The 24,575-nt window shown below is 43.5% G+C and overlaps 1 protein-coding gene across 13 annotated transcripts in view; it reads left to right on the top strand.

The window, feature by feature from the left end:
- The window catches only part of PITPNM2 (phosphatidylinositol transfer protein membrane associated 2), a 525,412-nt gene that overhangs the window by 389,399 nt on the left and 111,438 nt on the right, over positions 1–24,575 (top strand). For 12 of the 13 annotated variants that reach the window (XM_073586064.1, XM_073586063.1, XM_073586068.1 and 9 more), the window contains one exon: positions 21,741–21,985. In XM_073586064.1, coding sequence (XP_073442165.1) covers positions 21,741–21,985 — 245 coding nt within the window. Of the gene's footprint in view, positions 1–17,457; positions 17,551–21,740; positions 21,986–24,575 lie in introns of all 13 variants that reach the window. The other variant, XM_073586075.1, reaches the window with a different exon arrangement.

Genomic DNA, 24,575 nt, shown 5'->3' with positions numbered 1-24,575 from the left:
GAGCCGTACGTATAATAAAAGGGCCACGGTCAGGACCTTTAAAAAAGGGGACCGGGTGTTGGTACTAGTGCCCACCCCAGAGAGTAAACTCATTGCCAATTGGCAAGGGCCTTATGAGCTACGGGGGAAAGTGGGGGAAGTGAACTACTGTATAAAGTTTACCAACCCGGAAAAAGGAAACCCGCGCAACTGTACCATGTAAACCTGTTAAAGGCCTGGAAGGACCGGGAATGTTTGGTCACGGAGGCGACTCCGGTCGTTCCAACAGAGGGCCCTCTGGCACTGGCCAAGAACACAGCCGGGGGACAGGTTAAAATAAATGACTCTCTCACCAAACAGCAGCGGCGGGAGGCTCGGGCCCTCGTGCAGAGGAATACGGACGTATTCTCAGAGCTGCCAGGCCGGACCTCAGTGATACAACATGACATTATCACTGAGCCCCAGGTAAAGGCACAGATGAAACTGTACCGAGTATCAGAAGCCCGAAGGCAAGCCATCGCAGCCGAGGTGAAACAAATGCTCCAGTTGGGAGTCATTGAGGAGTCCCGAAGTGAGTGGGCCAGCCCCATTGTCCTGATACCGAAACCCGATGGGTCTTTACGCTTCTGTAATGACTTCAGGATGTTAAATGAAGTGTCAAAAATTGACCTCTATCTCATGCCACGGGTGGACGAGCTAATTGAGAGATTAGGGAAAGCCCAGTACTTCACCACGCTGGACCTCACAAAAGGCTACTGGCAGGTCCCCTTAACTGAGTCTGCAAAAGAAAAGACCACTTTTATAACACCAGAGGGCCTCTATCAATATGTCATCTTGCCTTCTGGATTACATGGGGCTCCGGCCACGTTCCAGAGGCTGATGGACATTGTGTTGGAACCTCACCGGGGTTACGCTTCGGCCTATTTGGATGACATAGTCATTTTTAGTACCGACTGGGATACTCATCTGTCCCAGGTACAAGCAGTGCTGGAGTCTCTTAGAATCGCGGGGTTAACAGCCAACCCAAAAAAGTACGCAATAGGTCTCAACGAAGCCCGGTACTTAGGATACGTGATTGGCCGAGGGGTTATCAAACCCCAAGTTAACAAAATTGAGGCCATTCAAAACTGGCCCAAGCCCTTAAGTACCAAACAAGTGAGGGCATTCCTTGGCATCATTGGGTACTACCGACGGTTTATATCTAATTTTGCTGGGAAATCAGCACCCCTAACGGATCTGCTAAAGGGGAAGAAGACGGTGATGGTCCGGTGGAATTCTCAAGCGGAGGAAGCGTTCCAATCTCTGAAGTCGGCAGTGTGTGGACAGCCAGTCCTCGTCAGCCCCGACTTCAAGAAATCCTTTATTGTCCAAACTGATGCCTCAGAGGTAGGCTTAGGAGCGGTGCTGTCGCAAGAGGTGAACGGGGATGAGCATCCAGTCACCTACTTGAGCCGGAAGCTGACCCCGGCAGAGAAAAATTACAGTGTAGTGGAGAAGGAGTGCTTGGCGATTAAATGGGCCTTGGAGTCCCTGCGCTACTATTTGCTCGGGTGTCAGTTTTGGTTGGTAATGGACCATTCACCTCTCGTGTGGATGAGAAATGCAAAAGAGAGGAATGCCCGAGTGACCAGATGGTTCCTGTCCTTACAAAACTTCAGCTTCTCAGTGGAACATCGAGCGGGGAAAGCACAGGAAAATGCAGATGCACTGTCATGGGCTCCCTGTATGGTGACAAATGTTCAACCCCACAAGTTTGAACAGAGGGAGGTGGTATGTGAGGCAGTGACCGGTGTCATATGTGAGGGTCCGCTATGTGTCCCCCAGGATGTGCTCTAAAATGTATTAGATCCGCTGGAGTGCCTTGTGATCACAGCAATGTGCCTGTGACACGCAGGGCAGAATAAAAGTAAGTTTGAACCTGGTCAAGCTATTTGGATGAAGGAGTTTGTTTAGGAAAACCCGGTGTGGACTTTTATTTTTGAAACGGACTGCAGGAAGGTAGTGGGGTCCGGTCCGTTTCCTCCAGCCCAGGTCTTATGAGTGGCCTATGGCCACAGGTTGGAAAAGGAAAAAAAATAACCCTGCTGGAAGGGTTGACGTAGTCAGTGTTGCTCTGGTGAGGAAACAGAGCAGGTGATCTGCAGAGCACGCCCTGTGTGAGTTAACACAGGGCCAGCGGAGCCAAAGGTACTGGCAACCCTCCCTGCATACCCGGCAATACGTCGCTCATGGCAACTGCCCTGGACTGACGTTTTGTTTACCCGGCTGCGATCCGGAAGATACAGCGTGCTGTGCACTGAGTGAGTTTTGTTGGACATTAAAAAAACCTTTTTGTTTTGAACTTGCTTGGGTCACTGCCTCATAACTGCACAGCGTGGACACCGCTGCTTTACAATTGAAAACCACAAAACACAGCCTAGTAAGTGACACATCGCTGTAATCAGGGTTTCTCCTACTACATCATGGTGCTCTGAAATTACATTCAAAAACCCTCTGACAGATATGCCTTAAAAAATGTGGCATCAGAAAATTGCCTATTGTTTTTACTCTAGACTTTATGTTAATGTGCTTTGAACATTTCTTTTGCTATATTTCTTTTTTATATTACATCATCACAAACATCACAATCTGCAGATATCTATTTATGCATTATATATATACTGCTCAAAAAAATAAAGGGAACACTTAAACAACAGAATATAACTCCAATTAAATCAAACTTCTGTGAAATCCAACTGTCCACTTAGGAAGCAACACTGATTGACAATCAATTTCACATGCTGTTGTGCAAATGAAATAGACAACAGATGGAAATTATTGGCAATTATCAAGACACCCTCAATAAAGGAGTGGTTCTGCAGGTGGGGACCACAGACCACATCTCAGTACCAGTGCTTACTGGCTGATGTTTTGGTCACTTTTGAATGTTGGTTGTGCTTTCACACTCGTGGTAGCATGAGACAGACTCTACAACCCACACAAGTGGCTCAGGTAGTGCAGCTCATCCAGGATGGCACATCAATGCGAGCTGTGGCAAGAAGGTTTGTTGTGTCTGTCGGCGCTACCAGGAGACAGGCCAGTACACCAGGAGACGTGAAGGGGGTCGTAGGAGGGCAACAACCCAGCAGCAGGACCGCTACCTCAGCCTTTATGGAAGAAGGATCAGAAGGAGCACTGCCATAGCCCTGCAGAATGACCTCCAGCAGGCCACAAATGTGCATGTGTCTGCGCAATCAGTTAGAAACCGACTCCATGAGGATAGTCTGACGTCCACAGATGGGGGCTTTCATATGTCTTGCACTGAGGAGAGGCTTCCGTCTGGCCACTCTGTCATCAAGGCCTGAGTGGTGGAGGGCTGCAGCGATAGTTGACTTTGTGGAACTTTCTCCCATCTCCCTACTGCATCTCTGGAGCTCAGCCACAGTGATCTTGGGGTTCTTCTTTACCTCTCTTACCAAGGCTCTTCTCCCACGATTGCTCAGTTTGGGTGGACGGTCAGGTCTACGAAAACTTCTGGTGGTCACAAACTTCTTCCATTTAAGGATTATGGAGGCCACTGTGCTCTTAGGAACCTTGAGTACTGCAGAAAATCTTTTGTAACCTTGGCCACATCTGTGCCTTGCCACAATTCTGTCTCTGAGCGCCTTGGCCTTTTCCTTTGACCTCATGATTCTCATTTGGTCTAATATGCACTGTGAGCAGTGAGGTCTTATATGGACAGGTGTGTGCCTTTACAAATCAATTCATATCAGTTTAATTAAACAAAGCTGGACTCCAATGAAGGAGTAGAACCATCTCAAGGCGGATCACAAGGAAATGGACAGCATGCGACTTATATATGAGTGTCTAAGCAAAGGGTCTGAATACTTATAACCATGTGATATTTCTGTTTTTCTTTTTTAATAAATTTGCAAAAATTTCTACATTTCTGTTTTTTACAGTCATGATGGGGTGCAGAGTGTACATTAATGAGAAAAAAATGAACTTTTTTGAATTTACCATATAGATGCAATGAAACAAAGAGTGAAAAATTTAAAGGGGTCTGAATACTTTCCGTACCCACATTAGCCACTATTATAGACACATACATCCTGCTCTTTTAGGACATCGATATGTACATTAGCAGTAACAGATTGACTCCGACCCCATATTTTGTATTGAAGCAAGCAATAAGCATGTGCAAAGGTGATTGTGAAGGGAGCAAGAAAGCTGTGACATCACCATGTAAGAATGCTAGATCCTGTGTTACCAACTGGATTTATGAGGTGTTACTGGTCTGTGCAATCCTACCATGGATCATAATAAAATTGCCGAAAGGTCTTCTGTAAAAAAAAAAAAATATATACAGTACATATATATATATATATATATATATATATATATATATATATATGTTTATTTCTAGAAATATATATATTTAGACTATATATGTTTTAATACAGATTGTAATATGAAAGCAAAAACATTGGCCACCAAAATGTCAAAAAATATTTTCTACTAAATAGATTCCCTTTAAAGAGCTATTGCACAAAGCCCCACTCATAGCCATTTCAGATGCATTATTGCTTATAACAACGTTTTACATAAAATCTCTATTGCCCTTTTGCTTTGTTGGGGTCATATCACACTTCCATACAGTGAAGCACTCCTGTAACTGGGTGGGACTTGTGTGACGTGGAGATCAGTAGAAAATTGGAAGCCACGGAGAGATGTCCAACTGTACAGTATAACCATGCAACCTTACATTCCACTCATGGTTATAAAACCTATGTAAGCATTGTATTGGTAATACTCAGAAGCTATCATCCATGGAAATCTGTTAATGTGCAATTAAACCAAACTGGTTATATAGGAGACAATTTACTGTAAAGGAAAAGGCTTTTCTACACATAAATCTGAGTGTATGTGTGTGTAGCAAGCCATGCCCACTCTGCATAGCCACACCTACTTCACATAGCTACACTCACTCCACACGCAAAGCCTTGTATAATAAATATCTAAATAGCTAATATATATATAATATCTAGTCTAATATACATATATATTGTATATAAATTATCTATTTCATAGGGACATCTTTTTTACCACAACAGGTACACTGCCTGTGTTGCCCATAGCAAGCAATCACTAAGCTTCTTTCATTTCACCAGAGCTGTTTAAAAGATGAAAGCTGAGCCGTGATTGTTTGCTATGAGCAACAGTTTTCCTTGCAGACAGTTGTGGTGACTGAGGTCTGTTATTCTTATCATTTCTATGGTGTTATTGTCCTTCTGTAAAGCTGGAAATAACACCGTGCCGACACAGTCCACCCTCTGACATAGACTGCAGTAGGAGCCCAGAATCAGGAACTTTGTCTGGCATGAAGCATCCTCATTAACTTAAAAATTCAAACACAGATTAAAAAAAGAAAGACAAGATGGATTTCTCCAACCCAAGTATCATTGTAATCAGTGAAACAGTGCCAACCTGACAATGTTGGCTCTGACGGGATGATGTGGGATATTAGGGGTAGTAGTTCGGTGGCTCTGAAGGGATGATGTGGGATATTAGGGGTAGTATTCTGGTGGCTCTAGCTGATGAGATGATATGGGATATTAGGGGTAGTTGTCCGGTGGCTCTGGCTGGCGGGATGATGTGGGATATTAGCGGTAGTTGTCCGGTGGCTCTGGCTGACGGGATGATGTGGGATATTAGGTGATGTGGGTATAATTGGTTACTCATACACCCGACTATAATCCTCTAAAGTCATTGACTTTGTGGAAGCGTGCCTAGAAGGATTTATGCTGTTTTGAAGACAAAGAATGGTCACATCAAATATTCATTTGATTTAGGTTTCCCTTTTGTTCGTTCACTTTGCATTTTATTAAATGATAAAAAAAAATATTAAAGGGGTTATCCCTTTTCAGAAAGTCTAGGTCCCGGGCTCAGTTTGTTATTAAAAAGAAAAATAGCAAGTTTTGCTTTTCTCACTGTCTCCGGCTCCTATGCCATGTCTCTGTCGCATCTACCCTTATCTGGTATTGGACACATCACCTTATCAGCGCGGCAGACAAACAGTGACTCTTCGTCCCTATCCTGGTCTGCATGATTCCTCATCCCTGTCCTAGTATGCATGGCTCTTCATCCCTATCCTGGTTTGCATGGTTCCTCATCCCTGTCCTAGTATGCATGGCTCTTCATCCCTATCCTGGTTTGCATGGTTCCTCATCCCTGTCCTGGTATGCATGACTCCTCATCCCTATCCTTGTATGCATGACTCCTCATCCCTTTCCTTGTATGCATGGCTCCTCATCCCTATCCTTGTATGCATGACATTCTCATCCCTGTCTTAGTCTGCATGGTTCCTCATCCCTATCCTTGTATGATTGGCCCCAATCCATCCTGGTGTGCATGGCCCCCATTAAAAAACATTAATAAATAAACTATTCTACTTATCTTCCTGCGCTCCGTCGCAGCGTCTCCATGGAAGTGGAAAGAGGTTGAATATTCATTTCTCTTAAGTAGCGGGGACACGTGACCGCCTGGCAGCTGCATGAGCCGGCTGCTGTGGCTGACACTGTGCGCGCTATTACAGAAAAATGAATATTCATTGCCTCTTGTGACCTGCTGCTCCTCTGCTGCCGCTCCGCCCCCCATGTTCTGAACCCTCACTCGAGTTTAAGCCGAGGGGGTCGTTTTCAGCACAAAAAATTATGCTGAAAAACTCGGCTTAGGCCTGTTTCACACTTCCGTTTTTGACCATCAGTCAAAATCCGCCGGTTTTTGAAAAAAACGGATCCGCCATTTTTTTGGGCGGATCAGTTTTTTTTCCCCATTGAGTTGCATTACCGGCGGATCTTGACGGATGGCCATCTGTTGGATCCGTTTTTTGCGAATCCGCCAAATTTTTTGCGTCCGCCGACATGCCTCCCCCCATTTCCTTGTAGATTGCAAGCTTGCGAGCAGGGACCTCACTCCTAATGTCACTGTTTGAATTGTCTTAACTTGTATTGAATTTATTGTCTGTACATGTCCCCGCTTAATTGTAAAGTGCTGCGGAATATGTTGGCGCTATATAAATAAGAATTATTATTATTATTATTATCATGCCTGGTCGGACCCTGCATCGTTTTTTTTGCTGCAGGATCCGCATTTTACAGTGCGCCTGCCCAGAGAAAGGAAGTCAGCCGGGAATTTAACCCTGAAATCTGGGCAGCGGTTCCTTTAAAATTCTTCCTTCTGCGGATCTGTCAAAATAACGGATCCGGTGGCTTCCGTTCACATCAGTTAGGAACGAATCCGCTTTCCGCCTTTTTGGCGGATTTTAGCTGACAAAAAAAACTGAAATGTGAAACAGGCCTTATCCTCGAATATATACAGTATGTATATATATATATATATATATATATGTGTGTATGTATATATATATTGTGAGAATCATGTGGGAATAGTGGATGAAGGCAGAGGTATATCTTGCCCAGATACCTTTCCTATGTGGCCTAGTCTGGTCAGTTTCTCACCTGCTTACTAAAGAATAATGGGAGGCGGATATAAAAGGATGCCAGGTGGTTGTGTGAGTGTCTCAGCCTGGGGACACAGAGAGTCTGTCTGTGTGAGAGACACACGTGAATGAAAGCAGTGCCCACGGTAACTGTGGTTTAGCTGGACGGGAGAAGCCCGCCAGTTGGTAGTTAGGTTGTACCTTGTTTAGTTAGTGCCGGATAGGCAAGGATTTGTTTTATGTTTTTTTTCCTTTATGCATTGCTTTCTCCTTTAATAAACCTGACCCAGTGTCAGTTATACCCGGACCCAGGCTGTGCGCCTGAGTTTCATGCTGAACGCACGTGACCTTTGACCCCAGCAAAGACGATCCCGGAGTGTTTTATCACATTGTTGTGGAGAACGCGGGCATCACGTTGGACGCATGAACATGGAGGACATGGTGAAAGCGCTGGTACAGTCCACCACCGTCCAGCAAGAAGCTAATCGGGTGATGATGGCCCAGCTGAAGGAGTTGGTGGACATGACAGCTACCGATCGTTCGCTGTGGCGCAGCGCTTGGCAAGCTTACCTGAGGTTAACCTGGAAGCCGAGTCGAGAGTGATTCACGTGAGTCGGTACTGGCAGAAGATGACGACCGAAGATGACGTTGAGGCATACCTGACCACGTTTGAACGGACGGCGGTGCGAGAAAAATGGCCGAAGGCACGATGGGCCGGCCTGATTGCCCCGTTTCTTTCCGGTGTGGCCCAAAAGGCTTATTATGACTTAGAACCTGAAGCCGCGCACGACTTTGACAAGCTGAAAGCCGAGATCTTGGCCCGGCTGGGAGTGACGACCGCTGTCCGTGCACAGAGAGTGCATCAATGGACTTATCAGCCGGATAAACCACCGCGGTCACAGATGTTCGACCTGATCCACGTGACGAAGAAGTGGCTACAACCCGAGGTGCTGACAGCGCTGGAGATAATCCAGAGAGTCGTCATGGACAAGTACCTGAGAGCTCTACCGCCAGCCTTGAGGAAGTGGGTAAGCCATGGAAATCCTACGACAGCAGATCAACTGGTGGATCTGGTTGAACGTTACTCCGTGGCGGAAGGACTCCGAGACGACGCTACCCCTCCTCGTTCTTCATCATTTCCACGTGGAACCGGTAAGACTGTTCCAGGGAGTAGGGGAGAAGGAAAAATCCCTAAGACAGTGGGGGAGGAAACCGGGACTGCCCGCAATACGAGGCCGAGAGTAACGAACTATGGTCTAAGCAAGGGGCCCGTTAGGTGTTTCCGCTGCCAAGAGATGGGCCACATTGCTGCGAACTGTCCGGTCACTACTGAACCCATGCAGTGCGACGTCACAGACTATAGAAACCGCATGTCTATGGTTGCACGGGTAGTGAGTGTGAATGCCGGTCAAAAGGATGTGGAAAAACACTTGTGTGATTTAACTGTTGATGGCAAAAAGGTGGTGGCATTGTTAGACTCGGGAAGTGTGGTGACTCTGGTGAAGGCCAGTCTGGTGTCAGCCCCGACTGGACCATCAGACAAATTTTCTGTAACTCAACAAAAATCGTCATGGGAGGTACCATGAACACTCAAGAAGTGAAGACAATGATAAATGTAAAAATACAATTTTTATTAGTTATCAATTAAAATTAACATAATTATATTAAAAAGACAGGACTAATTGGTCTCCAACATGGGGGATTAGGATAACCAGCAAGAAAACATTATTGCGTCTTCATAGAGTGCAAACTACATAGGATAATCGAAAATCTGACTTGGTTCAAAATAATGTACCTCCAGAGATCAAAAAAATCCCTCCAAAGCAAAAGTAGTATATTGAGGCCTATATTTCAATAGCAGTTGCAAAAATATGCTAAACTTGCCAAAAAAGCGCTATAAGCACTAAAGAGAAAGTTGCCTATTCAATATAGAAAAGATAGATGGCCAAGGAGAGGAATTGCACCTCAGAGAAATATATCCAAAAGACCCCAGGGCACAGCAAGGAACATATCAAGAATAATAAAGTGCAAAGCAATTTTAAGATTAGGATTTTACCTGTAGCTGGCCGCTGGAAAAAATGAGCTGATGTAAAGGCTAAATGCTGGTAAAGCTTCTCCCCCACCGCCGCCCGACAGCGCTGTTTCGCATAAGTTGCTTCTTCCAGGGGCGTTCCCTGGAAGAAGCAACTTGCTTTGCACTTTATTATTCTTGATATGTTCCTTGCTGTGCCCTGGGGTCTTTTTGATATATTTCTCTGAGGTGCAATTCCTCTCCTTGGCCATCTATCTTTTCTATATTGAATAGGCAACTTTCTCTTTAGTGCTTATAGCGCTTTTTTGGCAAGTTTAGCATCTTTTTGCAACTGCTATTGAAATCTCTGAGGTGCAATTCCTCTCCTTGGCCATCTATCTTTTCTATATTGAATAGGCAACTTTCTCTTTAGTGCTTATAGCGCTTTTTTGGCAAGTTTAGCATCTTTTTGCAACTGCTATTGAAATATAGGCCTCAATGTACTACTTTTGCTTTGGAGGGATTTTTTTGATCTCTGGAGGTACATTTTTTTGAACCAAGTCAGATTTTCGATTATCCTATGTAGTTTGCACTCTATGAAGACGCAATAATGTTTTCTTGCTGGTTATCCTAATCCCCCATGTTGGAGACCAATTAGTCCTGTCTTTTTAATATAATTATGTTAATTTTAATTGATAACTAATAAAAATTGTATTTTTACATTTATCATTGTCTTCACTTCTTGAGTCTTCATGGTACCTCCCATGACAATTTTTGTTGAGATATGTCTATTGAAGTGACTATTGCCTTTTTTTGATCCAGGATCATGGGTATAAATTTTCTGTAACGTGTGTGCATGGAGACACCTGTTCGTACCTCACCACAGTCATATGCATTACTACTTCCTATGGGTCTGTGCAACATAAAGTGGGACTCGTCCCTGCGTTATTACATGATGTTATCTTGGGCCGGGATTTTCCCCACTTCTGGCAATTGTGGGAGAATCAGTTGATGCCCTCGGGTAATAGTGGACATGATTCTTCTCCCAGGGCGCGTGTGGGTCCCGAACCCCTGGAAGAGGTCTCCCCGGAAGACTCGGGGGAAGAGTCTGCTGGAAATGACCTGCAGTTCCCGTTTTCAGTCATGGCGGGTGATACGGAGGAGACCAAGGAAGAGGAGGAGGCCGACAGCCGTCCACCTCCCCGTTTGCCGGATTTGGAAGTTCAGAAAGATGACTTCCAAAGCGAGCAAATTAAGGATCCTACCCTTTCTCAGGCTAGGACAAATGTAAAAGTGATAAATGGGGTACCCGTAGAACCTGGCTCTAGGCTGGCATATCCTCACATGGTCCTAGAGAATGATTTACTATATCAGATAGAGAAAAAGGGGGAAGACACGGTGAAACGAATAGTCATGCCAAAACCCTAACGGCGGCAGGTGCTGGACCTGGCCCACGGACATTTGATGGGAGGTCACCTGGGAGTCCAGAAAACCACTGAAAGGATATTACACTGTTTTGTTTGGCCAGGCATGCATCACGATATTCGTGTATATTGTGAGTCTTGTCCTGACTGCCAAGCCTCTGCGCCTAAGCCCCGGTTCTGTAGCCCTTTGGTACCCCTACCTATTATTGAGGTCCCGTTTGAGAGGATTGGGATGGATTTAGTTGGGCCCCTTCCACGGTCTGCACGTGGACACCAACATATCCTGGTCCTTCTTGGATTATGCCACTAGTTACCCGGAGGCCATCCCTTTGCGCAACACGGCCACCAAGACGATTGCCAAGGAACTGGTGCATGTGTTTAGTCGGGTCGGTATACCAAAACAGATACTCACCGACCAGGGGACTCCCTTTATGTCCAGGGTAATGAAGGAGCTCTGCCGGTTGTTACAAATCGAACCGTTACGCACATCCGTGTATCACCCTCAAACAGACGGGTTGGTCGAACGGTTCAATAAAACTCTGAAGCAGATGCTGAGAAAGGCGATAGACAAGGATGGGAAGAACTGGGACTATTTACTTCCGTATTTGCTTTTTGCCATCAGGGAAGTACCCCAGTCTTCCACGGGGTTCTCGCCTTTCGAGTTATTGTATGCCCGACATCCTCGCGGACTGTTAGACGTCGCCAAAGAATCCTGGGAGGGTCAGGTCACTCCATTTAAAACGGTGATAGATCACGTATCCCAAATGCAGGACCGTATTGCGGCTGTTATGCCTATCGTCCAAGAACACATGATGCAGGCTCAAGGAGCCCAAAAAAGAATATATGATAGGGGCGCCAAGATCCGTACGTTTGCACCCGGAGATAGGTTGTTGATCCTGGTCCCCACGGTGGACAGTAAGTTCCTAGCAAAGTGGCAGGGCCCCTTTGAGATTAAGGAAAGAGTTGGTGAAGTAAACTACAAAGTATACCAGGCAGGTAAACGAAAACCTGAACAGGTTTATCATGTAAATCTGATAAAACCCTGGAAAGATCGGTCTGCCTTGTCAGCGGAGCTGTCCCGTCCCGTCTGCTCGCATACCGTACCGTATCAGAGCGGCAAAAGACTGAGGTCAGGCAGTTTCTACTTCACAACCAAAAGTTTTTTTCAGAAAAACCCGGGCAGACTACGCTAATGAAACATGACATCGTAATGGAACCTGGTGTCACAGTTCATGTGAAACCCTACAGAATTCCGGAAGCTCCGTGAAGCCGTTTCCCGAGAAGTGAAGGCAATGTTAGAGTTAGGTGTCATTGAGGAATCGCACAGTGCTTGGTCTAGCCTGATTGTGTTAATTCCTAAACCGGACGGCACCATCCGGTTCTGCAATGACTTCAGGAAACTGAATGCGGTCTCAAAATTTGATGCCTACCCTATGCCCCGGGTCGACGAGTTAATAGATCGGTTAGGAAAAGCCCGGTATATTACGACCCTAGACCTAACAAAGGGGTATTGGCAGATCCCTCTGGCAGAGGCTGCCAGAGAAAAGACGGCATTTGCTACGCCGAAAGGTTTATTTCAGTATGTGTATATGCCGTTTGGACTGCACGGAGCACCGGCGACCTTCCAGAGACTGATGGATCGAGTCCTGAGGCCACATAGGCAGTATGCTTCGGCCTATTTGGATGACATTGTCATTTACAGCTTGGACTGGGAGACTCATCTCCAGAAAGTACAAGCTGTGATTGACGACCTGTGTGAGGCAGGTCTAACCGCGAACCCCAAGAAATGTCACATCGGGCTAGAAGAAGCCCGGTATTTGGGGTATGTAATTGGGAGGGGTATTGTTAAACCCCAAGTCGATAAGATTCAAGCGGTTCAGGACTGGCCGCAACCAGTCAACAAGAAGCAAGTGCAAGTCTTTCTGGGGATCGCCGGCTATTATCGCTGGTTCATCCCCAATTTTGCAGCCATCGCTACCCCCCTGACGGATCTTACCAAAGGGAAAGATTCCGTCATGATTAAATGGAATTTAGCGGCTGAAGAAGCCTTCCATAGCCTAAAACGGGCACTTTGCTCTCAACCCGTACTGGTGACCTCGGTCTTCCGCAGCGAGTTTGTGGTACAAACGGATGCCTCTGATATCGGTATCGGGGCCGTACTGTCACAAGCAAGGGACGGAGTGGAACACCCGGTCCTCTATCTCAGCAGGAAGCTGAATAAACATGAGCAAAAGTATGCGGTAGTGGAAAAAGAGTGCCTAGCCATTAAGTGGGCTCTAGAGGCCCTCAAATATTACCTGGTGGGCCGAAAGTTCAGGCTGATCACTGACCATGCCCCTCTCAAGTGGATGCACTTGCACAAGGAACGGAATAGCCGGGTGACCCGGTGGTTCCTTGCCCTGCAGGCCTACATTTTTACGGTGGAGCACTGCCCAGGGGTACAGATGGGGAATGCAGATGACCTGTCCCGAGTGCACTGTTTGGCGGGTGTCATTGCTCGACCGGAGTGGTCTGAGCAGAGGGGGGGGGATATGTGAGAATCATGTGGGAATAGTGGATGAGGGCAGGTATATCTCGCCCAGATACCTTTCCTATGTTGCCTAGTCTGGTCAGTATCTCACCTGGTTACTAATGAATAATGGGAGGCGCATATAAAAGGATGTCAGGTGGTTGTGTGAGTCTTTCAGCCTGGGGACACAGAGAGCCTGTCTGTGTGAGAGACACACGTGAGTGAAAGCACTGCCCACGGTAACTGTGGTTTGGCTGGACGGGAGAAGCCCGCCAGTTGGTAGTTAGGTTGTACCTTGTTTAGTTAGTGCCGGACAGGCAAGGATTTGTTTTATGTTTTTTTCCTTTATGCATTGCTTTCTCCTTTAATAAACCTGACCCAGTGTCAGTTATACCCGGACCCTGGCTGTGCGCCTGAGTTTCATGCTGAACGCACGTGACCTTTGACCCCAGCAAAGGCGATCCCGGAGTGTTTTATCACAATATATATATATATGTGTGTGTGTGTGTGTGTGAAGAAGGGAAGGAGATTTGTAATAAAATATAACCTTTATCAATAATTTGGTAAAATATATTAAGACAATAACCATATATCCGTGTAGGATGTATATTGATTCACAAATACTATATAAAGTATATACCGTATATACTATATATGCCGTAGTTATTTTGTGATCCACTAAAGCCTTATGGATCGCAGTGCTCAATGTTATATATTTGGAAAATTAATAATAATCATCCATGACTGTTGTCCTTTATAAATTAGAGAATAAGGTCCTGGGAAAGAGAGGAAGAGGGGAAAAAAGAGGGAGAGCGCTATCTATGCGTAGTAGATGAGTCAATTCAGCTTGGTGAGAAAAGTACAACTTCAAACTTGCTCACCTGGTGTGGCTGTATAAGGAGGCACAACACTGAGAAAAGTTTACAAACAAGGATGATCTTTCCACCGGTATGCTGCCCGTCTGTAATAGCATGGAGATAATTTTCCTCTCCCAGAAAGAAATTTTCCTCCACGTGATATTGCGAATAAAGACGTTTTCAGGGCGCTTCCTTCAGAGAATCCTTAATCTAATTTGGAGCAAGAAGGTTATATAGCCAAATAACCAAGTATCTCTGATGTTAAATCAGATGATATTTTATTGGCTAAGTAAAATGCAAAATTTTATAAAAGACAATAAAAACATTAAAACATTTTTGTTATAAAAAACACACGTGTTTTTATAACAAAAAATGTTTTAATGTTTTTATTGTCCCTTATAAATTAGAGGTCAGGTTTAATTGAATAATCAATCAGTCTACAGGTACTGTAACTACAAAGATTAATATTATAGTAAATAATAGAGTGCTGTATATACACTGCAATCCATCAGGCTTTAGTGGATCACATAATAACTGTGCAGTACTTGTGATCCAGTATACATCCTACACAGAAGTATGGTTATTGTCTTAATACATTTTACCAAATCTATATATATAATCGTCTTATTATGTCTGTCTGTAACCGAAATCCCGCGTCGCAGAGACAGGTGCAGCTGTTTGTAACAGTAAGCTGCGCCGGCCGCGACCAGTCAGCGACGGGCGCAGCACTCAATTGTGCGCAGCGCTTAATCTGTAAAAAATAGAATTAAAATTAAAAAAGGCCTTCCGACGGCCTCCGATCTCCTTTCCATGCGCCCGGCATCGCGGTCCGAGTAATGCTTAGCGCAAAGGACCGGAGATGACGTCACTCTCGCGAGAGCACGACGTCATCAGCGGTCTAAGGCGCAAAGCATTACTGGGACCGCGAAGCCGGGTGCATGGAGCGTGGAGTGGAGATCGCGGGCCATCGGAAGGTGATTATATAACTATTTTTTATTTTAACAGAGACCATGCATACCAGGAAAGGGGGGTGATGGGACCATGCATACCAGGAAAGGGGGGTGAGGGGGACCATGCATACCTGGAAAGGGGGGTGAGGGGTACCACGCATACCAGGAAAGGGGGGTGAGGGTGACCATGCATACCAGCAAAGGGGGGTGAGGGGACCATGAATACCAGGAAAGTGGAGTGAGGGTGACCATACATACCAGCAAAGGGGGGTGAGGGGACCATGCATACCAGGAAAGGGGGGAGAGGGTGACCATGCATACCAGGAAAGGGAGGTGAGGGGACCATACATACCAGGAAAGGGGGGGTGACAGGACCATGCATGCCAGGAAAGGGGCGTGAGGGGGACCATGCATACCAGGAAAGGGGGTTGAGGGGACCATGCTTACCAGGAAAGAGGGGTGAGAGGACCATGCATACCAGAATTGGGGGGTGAGAGGACCATGCATCCCAGGATTGGAGGGTGAGGGGACCATGTTTACCAGGATTGGGGGGTGAGGGGTACCATGCATATCAGGATTGGGGGGTGAGAGGACCATGCATATCAGGATTGAGGGGTGAGGGGACCATGCATATCAGGATTAGGGGGTGAGTGGACCATGCATACCAAGATAGGGGGGTAGGGGTACCATGCATATCAGGATTGAGCGGTGAGAGGACCATGCATATCAGGATTGGGGGGTGCATTATTGCATTATTCTTAAAACTTCATAAATAAAATACATACATATTCTAGAATACCCGATGCGTTAGAATTGGGCCACCATCTAGTTATTAATAAAGGTTATATTTTATTACACATCCCTTTCGCTTCTTCATGTCCTTCCTATGTTCCATGATCTAATGGTGGTGTACTCCGATGTGTGTTTTTTGTCCAGTCATATTTGACATTATCATCACACAACGTATACGCGCTTGTTTAAAAATACACACACTTTTACAATCTACAAACATTACTGTGCAAATGTAGGAAAGAAATGCTGCAAAGTAAAGGGGGTTTTACACATAGCGATATCGCTATAACGTCAACGATTTTGTGACGTTATAGCGATATCGATAGCGATAAAGCTATGTGTAATACTTACCTCCAACCGGCTCCCCCGCTGTCCATCGCTGATCGCGCGAGAATGTCCGGCTCCATTTCTCGTCGGGCGCTTCCTGCTGGGCTTCCTGCTGTGACGACGAGCGACGCGTGGAGGCGGGCGGGAGGACGCCAGGATCGCTGTGTGTGAAAGGTGAGTATCGTGCGCTGCGTCGCTGCTGCAACGCTGTGAGGTCTGCCTGTGTGACAGCTCACTAGCGATCATTTAGCGATGCACCAGCGATCATGACCGGGTCGGATCGCTGGTGCATCGCTAAATGTAAAGGGGCCTTAAGAATGCTTTAAAAATAGTGTGTGTATACATATGTATACGTAATAAATTTAGAATATTTCACTATTGCCTTTGGCATTTTGGGTGGTTAAGTTCATTCCCACTATTTGCCTATTAGGGTATGTGCCCACGATCATTAATTGCTGCGGCTTTCGTGCTGCTTATTCATGCAGCATCCAACCCGCAGCGTCCAGATGTTACGGCATAGTGGATGGGATTTCTAGAAATTCCATGCCCACTATGCGTATAGAGGCGCCTGCGGATCACCCTCGGAGACTGACATGCAGCGCATCTCTCCAGACCGCAGCATGTCTATTTCTCTTGCGGCGGCGGTTGTTATTTGCTATCATTGGGAGTGTGCTGCAATGTCTTGACCGTGTAGTCTCCCCTTTTGGTTACATGATATTAAATACGGTATTATCTATAACCCAATATTGATATAGCCAGAGGGACGTCTATCATGGATGTCCCAGTAGTGTGACTAAATTGAAGAGTAATTCGGATCTCGCACATGAAGCCGCATATTTCACATGTATCTGTCTGATCTCTCCTTTTTTTTTTTCACTGAGCAATGAACACTCACTGAATTCTACTGTCAATGTGAGTTTTCTTTTCCGAGAAAATTCAAGCTATCATCTATATACCCTATTAGACATGCAAGGATATTAAAGTGGGCAGAAAGGTGACATCCTGTGAGCTCTACTGTAATCCTGCTTACTTTAGTTCTTTTTCTTTTCACTGTTTTTCTTTATATCTGCAATTTCTTGTTTCCAAACCAATCAGGGGACTGAGATGTGTTTGTGCTTTTCTGTGCAGAGGCACACGAGTGTTCTCCATGCACCAGTCATTCCCAGCATTCCAGCTGTCACTCTTACAAATGTCATTACGAGTTCCCCAGCTTTGGCTTCAGTAAGTACAAGAAAATGTAGCTGCTCTAGATCAGACCACATTTTTTTCTCTTTGCAAAAAGTACTTACTAAACAAAGTCAAGGAAATAACTGCTTGATGCAAATGTGAAAAAGATATCAAATAGATATAGCCCATGCTTAGTGTGTATAGATTATTTGTTACTAGTATATGTAGCATGTTTTGATGGGAAGTCTTGTGATGAGTATTTTAGACTAAACCTTAAATCATGGACTTGCTTGGCTGAACATTGATTTTCATATTTTGCTATGCATGTTTTAATCAATAACATCAATAAAAATCAACAAAATGGACAGTATACACTGAATGGTTTACCGCACATAATACTTTTTACAGTGTGAGACATGGGGGCTATGTGCTGGTAAGATTAAGCTAGCTATTTATAGAATGGAAGGAATACAACTAAGCAACAGCATGTGTGAAAAAGACTTGGATATACTAATAGATCACAGACTGCACATGAGTCAACAGTGTGATGCAGCAGCAGCAAATTAGGCAAACACAGTTCTAAGATGTATTAAGAGAAGCATAGAGTCTAGATCACGTGAAGTAATTATCTCCCGCTAATTCTCCTTGGTCAGGCCGCATCTGGAATACTGTATCCAGTTCTAGGCACCACATTTTAAAAAAGACATTGAAAAACTGGGGCAAGTTCAGAGAAGAGCTACCAGGATGGTGATCGGACTGCAAAGTATGTCCAACAACAAACGGTTCAAGTATCTGGGAATGTTTAGCTTGCAAAAAAGAAGGCTAAGAGACTTAATAGCTGTCTACAACTATCTGTCACAGTGAGAGGCATCATCCTTATTCTCTTTTGCACATGGAAACATGAGAAGCAATGGAATGAAATGGAAAGGGAGAAGATCCATAGTAGATAATAGAAAAAAACTTTTTGACAGTGAGGTGATCAATGAGTGAAACAGGCAGCCACGAGAGGTGGTGAGTTCTCCTTCAAAGGAAGTCTTCCAGCAGATGCTGGACAGACGTGTCTGAGATGGTTTAGTGAATCCTGCATTGACCATGGGTTTGGACATGATGACCCTGGAGGTTGCGCACAAATCTAACATTCCATTATTCTATTGTGAAACATGGCAATGATATAAAACACACATCTGTTACATTTATGAAGAAGAACAGAGTGATAGTGATTCAAGGACAAATATGTCTCCTGGTCTGTACCCAATCGAACCCCTGAATCGAATTCTGAAGAGCCATCACTCTCCATCCAGCATTCAGGCTGTAAAAGAAATCATTCTAGAAAAATGGAAAAAGATAGATGTTGCAATATGTCACCAACATGTTTATTCCATGCCTAGAAGACTTGGTACTGTCCTTAAAGAATAATGGAGGTCATGCAAAATGTATTTGTTTATTATGTAAGGTGTATTCATTTTTACATTAACTAATTTACTTTAAACTGAAGATGTAATGAAAGTTATATTAATAACCTTACAACCTTACTTTCATATTATGGGTTAAAAAATGTTCCATGAAACACAGTCTTGTCAAAATTTTGGAAAATTTCTCATGTTCAGTGAGATATTGATTAAAATCTTAATTTTGCATATGCAGAGTGTATATATATATTTATATGTGTATGTTTGTATTGTATTCAAGTTTTAAAGTTTTATTGTATTTTTGTATATATAAACATATTGTAAGACTGCAGACAATATAATAGCAATACATTATGTTTCAAAGTGTTCCTCTCTCCCAATAACCAATTATGATTAATAGCTCTTATGCACTTGTATATACAGTATCTTTCAAATGTGCAAAAATGAGCTCATCAGTCTGGTCTTTTAACCTGAGGGTTTTTTATTCTTGCTAAGTCTTCGGTAGTCATCTAGCTAGAGCCTGTCTGGCAGACTATATAGCAGACATTGGCCAGAAATATGACCCGTTATTGAATGATGAAGCAAAAGTCACCTGGGGGGCCTGGAACAATCACTTGCCGTTACAAGCTAGTATTATTGCTACTATGAACCTAATACTTATATATTTTTGTAAATTACAGCTGACATGACAATTACTAGTGGAAATATATTGACTTATCATTGTGTCATGTATGACTATTAATAACTACAGTATAATGTAGTTAATGTACAGTGGAATATGGAACGTGCCGGTAAATTCCATGTGGACGGATCCTTATACATATTACAATTCCCAAATTAATTAGCGACCTAATAAAATAAACAAAACAGAATCATTAAAAAAAAATTGGATTATTACAAATGTTAAGAGTTCGTAAGGAACGGTTTGATTTTGCAAGCACTCCCTATAACTAGCAGAACCTCTGACCAAGAACCTCATATGTGCCGTCTGACTGCTTCTTCTGAGCAGCAGATGTGTTCTTTCATGGCAACAATTTCTTATCTGTTGCTTTACACATTCCCTTTGTGTAAATCACAGGCTGCATCCCATATAAACACAGAATCACAGCTTGTTCACAGAAAACTTTTAACTGTTTGGACTTGCTTTATCTCTGAGCAGCAGAAAATCAGAGCTGGCCAAGACAGCTGGCGCAATCGGTTAATAGAAAGTGAGAGCAATTTAGGCTGGGTTTACTGGTTGTAGACATGATGCAGCTAAATCCTGTGCTGACATGTGAATTTATTGCAAATTTCCAACATATGGATATTGTAAATTGGTTTTTAAATTTGCAGGTCATCCACAGGTTTAAGCTATGTTCACACTGTCCGTTTTTAGTGAGTTTTTTTGACATCAGTATTTGTAAACCAAAACCAGGAGTGGGTGATAAATCCAGAAGTGGTGACGTGTTTCTATTATACTTTTCCTCTGATTGTTCTACTCCTGGTTTTGGCTTACAAATACTGAGGGAAAATACTGACTAAATACGGATTGTGGCCTTGAGTCCCCAAAACATGGCTGTTAGATTTTTATTCAGTAGTTTCTGAAATTGAAAATCATTTCCATTGATTTGAATGGAATTATTTTGGTGTGTTTTCTGCGTATTCTGTTCAAATGAATGGGATTGTTTCAGAAAATCTCGAAACAAAATCTAATCTGTGTGAATTCAACCTTTAAAAAAATAATTTAAAAAATTTGACTACTGCAATGATTGCAGTAATTCTACAAGTCAGCCTTGTTTTGCCTGCATCATGGCCACTTCTTGGAAGGCTACGAGAGTAGGAATATGTCTCTCCATGTATCACTTGTTTCATGGATAGTGTAAAATGAAATGTCCCCAAAAGACAAGTATCGAGTTAGGGATAATTTGTTTAGCTTCAGCCAAGCTTCTTATTCCAGGTTTTTGGACCAACAATATGTTTAGTCAGAATAGAAATGCCTGAAAAGATTTTGGTAGAGTGTGGTGAAAAATATGCTCTACTGATGTAAGGCATTTATTGTTACAGAGCTGTGTTGTATGATTGTTGCTTTAGAAGTTTTTACTATTTAATATTTTTTTATTTTTATAGCATCAACTTTATTAGATAGCAATCCTTTTTATAATTGGACGTATTCATGTGTAATAACTTACAAATGCCTAACATGATCTATTCGATCTTATTACGTGATATTCTTTTTTCCCAGGTAAGGCACGGCTATATGTTAAGAGAAGTAAATATGAAACATTCATTTAGGCTATGTGGCCATGATCAGGATATAGCAGCATTTTGGACGCAGTATATTTTCGCTGCATCCAAATCAATGCGTTCTAATCACGCGGATTTACCGCATGTAATGAATGGCTATAGGTGAGACTACACAGCGGGGTCTAGCGTCTATGTTGCAGATAATTAACATACTACGACTCGTAAACCCGCACCGCCGGTCAGTTTACGCAGCGTTAAATAGACGCACAGTGGGCATAGAATTTCTATAAATCCCCTCCACTCTGCTTGTAACCTAGAACGCAGCATTTTGGACACGACGCAGGTGAGTCGCGTCTAAAACACTGCTATTCCAGATCGTGGGTACTTACCACCAAATAACCAAATGTTAGAATAGAACTTGGAAGTGGTTTTTTTTTTTTGGTTGGTGATTGCCATACTAATGTTTTAGAATAGTAATTTTGAGTTGGGTTGCTTTGTGAATTGCATGCCATGTGCAATGTTATATATGAGTTAACTGTACCCAATAGGCAGACTGGAAACAATATAAAAAATATGAGAATAGATACGGTAATTTATTTTTGTTTCCTATAGGATGACTCTGCACAAGCATCCATGCAACCGTGTAAAGTCCACGTGCTAATTCTGGTACTTCATGGAGGTAACATCCTGGATACTGGCAGTGGAGATCAGAATTCCAAGCAGGGTGACGTCAATACCATCAAGTCTGTGTTTGACACCGTAATGAGGGTGCATTACCCAGCGGCATTAGGACACATTGCAGTCAGGCTTGTTCCCTGCCCAGCCATCTGCTCAGAAGCATTTTCACTGGTATCCAAGTGAGTCTCTATCTTTCTCCCCAGTGTAATCTTCTACTTTGTCACGACTTGCACAAACAAGCAAAAAAAGCCAAAATATGTAAGCTGCGAGAATGAAAAGAAGGAACAAGCATTTATAAATTTATAAGTGTAACTATTGATGTCATATTCAGCTAATGTGATTTAGGTATATATATGTTATAAGGTACCGTGGAGGCTGCAGACACTTAATTGTCAGGATTGTCACCAATCTTAAAGTGATGGCTTAACCTACAGATGACTTGGGTTAAAAAAGGAATACCTATAAAACTTAATATAAAACTCACACAGTGGCGGTCCCCATGCAAAACAGTACATGGGCCCTTTACTGTCCAATAGTTCTGTCTATGATCAAAGCTGCTTGCTACTTTGAAGGTGGGAATGAGCCCTCTTATCATATGGACCCCTGTGCTACTGCACAGGTGGCACCAATGATATGTCCGCCCCTGAACTCGCAGTCATCATATGGATAGAGACCATTTTAATTCAGCAAATTATGTATGGAATTTTTTGGAAACCCCTCTTGCCCATCTGCAGCTTGTTTGTTTGTTTGGTTTTTTTTAAGTGCTTTTCTCATCCTACAGGGGTCCAGCACGGAGTGTCCGCCACTGCTCACAGTGTCTGTTATTGTAGCCAATAACTGAACTTGACTGCTCTGCCTGAGTCAATGGCAGAAGCTATTGAATGCACTGATTAGCTGCAGAGCTATCTACATGTTACCTGTTCTGTACACAATAACAAACACCGTGCGCAGGTGACTCAGTGTGGGACACGCGGACAGTGAGAAAAACAGCTTAAAAATAACAGCACACTGAAGAAGGGGAAGGGAGTTTTCTATAACCGGAAAATCACTTTAATATTTTACATCTTTAAGTACGGTAGCTTACACCTTAAACCATGGCTACAAATAATCTTTTGTACTTTTCTAAAAATGTCAACATGGTTTGTAGTCATGGTATAGCCTTGGTCTTAAACAGTTTGTTGACTACTTTATATGATTGGCCGGGATCTGACAGCCGCCATCTTCGCCGATCAGCTGTTCCACTTTCTGATAGTGGCCGTGGCCGGGTACTGCACCTCGCCTCCTATTCAAATCAATAGTAGTCAGATGTATAGTACCCACGGGCGGCCGCTATCAGAAGATAAAGTAGCAACATAATTGAGCACTTCTGGCCAGCGGCCTCCAACACCTAGGACAGCTGATCAGCGGGGGGTGCCGGGTGTCGAACCCCAATTAATCAGACATTTACAGTGCCTTGCGAAAGAGCTGAAAAATCCTGTTCACAAACTATCTCCATCAAACCTCACTGAGCTCGAAGTATTTGCCAAGGAAGAATGGGCAAGAATTTCAGTCTCTAGATGTACAAAACTGATAGAGACATACCCCAAGCGACTTGCAGCTGTAATCGCAGCAAAAGGTGGCACAACAAAGCATTAAGTTAAAGGGGCCGAATAATATTGCATGCCCCACTTTTCAGTTTTTGAATTTCCACAAAAATTTAAAATAACCAATAAATTTAGTTGAACTTCACAATTGTGTCCCACTTGTTGTTGATTCTTCACCAAAAATTTACATGTGGTATCTTTATGTTTGAAGCATTATATGTGGGAAAAGGTTGAAAAGTTCCAGGGGGCTGAATATTTTTGCAAGGCACTGTATGTGCTATCTTAAGCATATGTCATTAATGGGAAAGTAGTGGTCAACCTCTTTAAATATGTTCCATTAGATCTGATGCCCTGACTGTCAGTTACTACAGGGTGGGCCATTTATATGGATACACCTAAATAAAATGGGAATGGTTGGTAATCCAGATCAGCGCACTGAATTTTCAGAATGGGCAAACCAAAAATTGTAACAGGACTCTCAGTTTACACAGAGCATTATGTTCAGTGATGAGGCAAACTTTTTTGGGTGGGCCATTTATATGGATACACCTAAATAAAATGGGAATGGTGACAGTTTTCTTACGTAGGATGTTTTGCATTGAAATCTGCTGCAATGACCCGGGTACTGCGTTCACCAGACATCAACACAATTTCTATCCGCTCCTCACGTGTTAACCTCTGCAACATGTCAATGGCTGTAAACAAAGAGAAACTTGTGAATAACTCGTGAAAGAATAAAGTTACGTTAAAACCAAGCACACCATTGTTTTTCTTGTGAAATTCTCAATAAGTTTGATGTGTCACATGACCCTCTTCCCATTGAAAAAAAAAAAGTTGTACCCAAAATGGCTGACTTCAAAATGGCCACCATGGTCAACACCCATCTTGAAAATTTTCTCCCCTCCCATTTACTAATGTGCCACAAGCAGGAATTTGATATCTCCAACCATTCCCATTTTATTTAGGTGTATTCTTATAAATGGCCCACCCTCTATGTATATGTGTATATATATATATATATATAAATATATGTGTGTGTGTCTATATATATACGGTGGGGGAAAAAGGTATTTAGTCAGCCAACAATTGTGCAAGTTCTCCCACTTAGAATGATGAGAGAGGCCTGTAACTGACATCATAGGTAGACCCAGTGGCATGGCGGGGGGGCGGTCCGCCCCAGGCGGCA

This window comes from Dendrobates tinctorius, unplaced genomic scaffold (genome assembly GCF_039654945.1).
Source record: "Dendrobates tinctorius isolate UK_male_01 unplaced genomic scaffold, ASM3965494v1 ptg000090l, whole genome shotgun sequence".
Taxonomy (NCBI): domain Eukaryota; kingdom Metazoa; phylum Chordata; class Amphibia; order Anura; family Dendrobatidae; genus Dendrobates; species Dendrobates tinctorius.
This window is presented reverse-complemented; position numbering and strand designations above follow the sequence as displayed.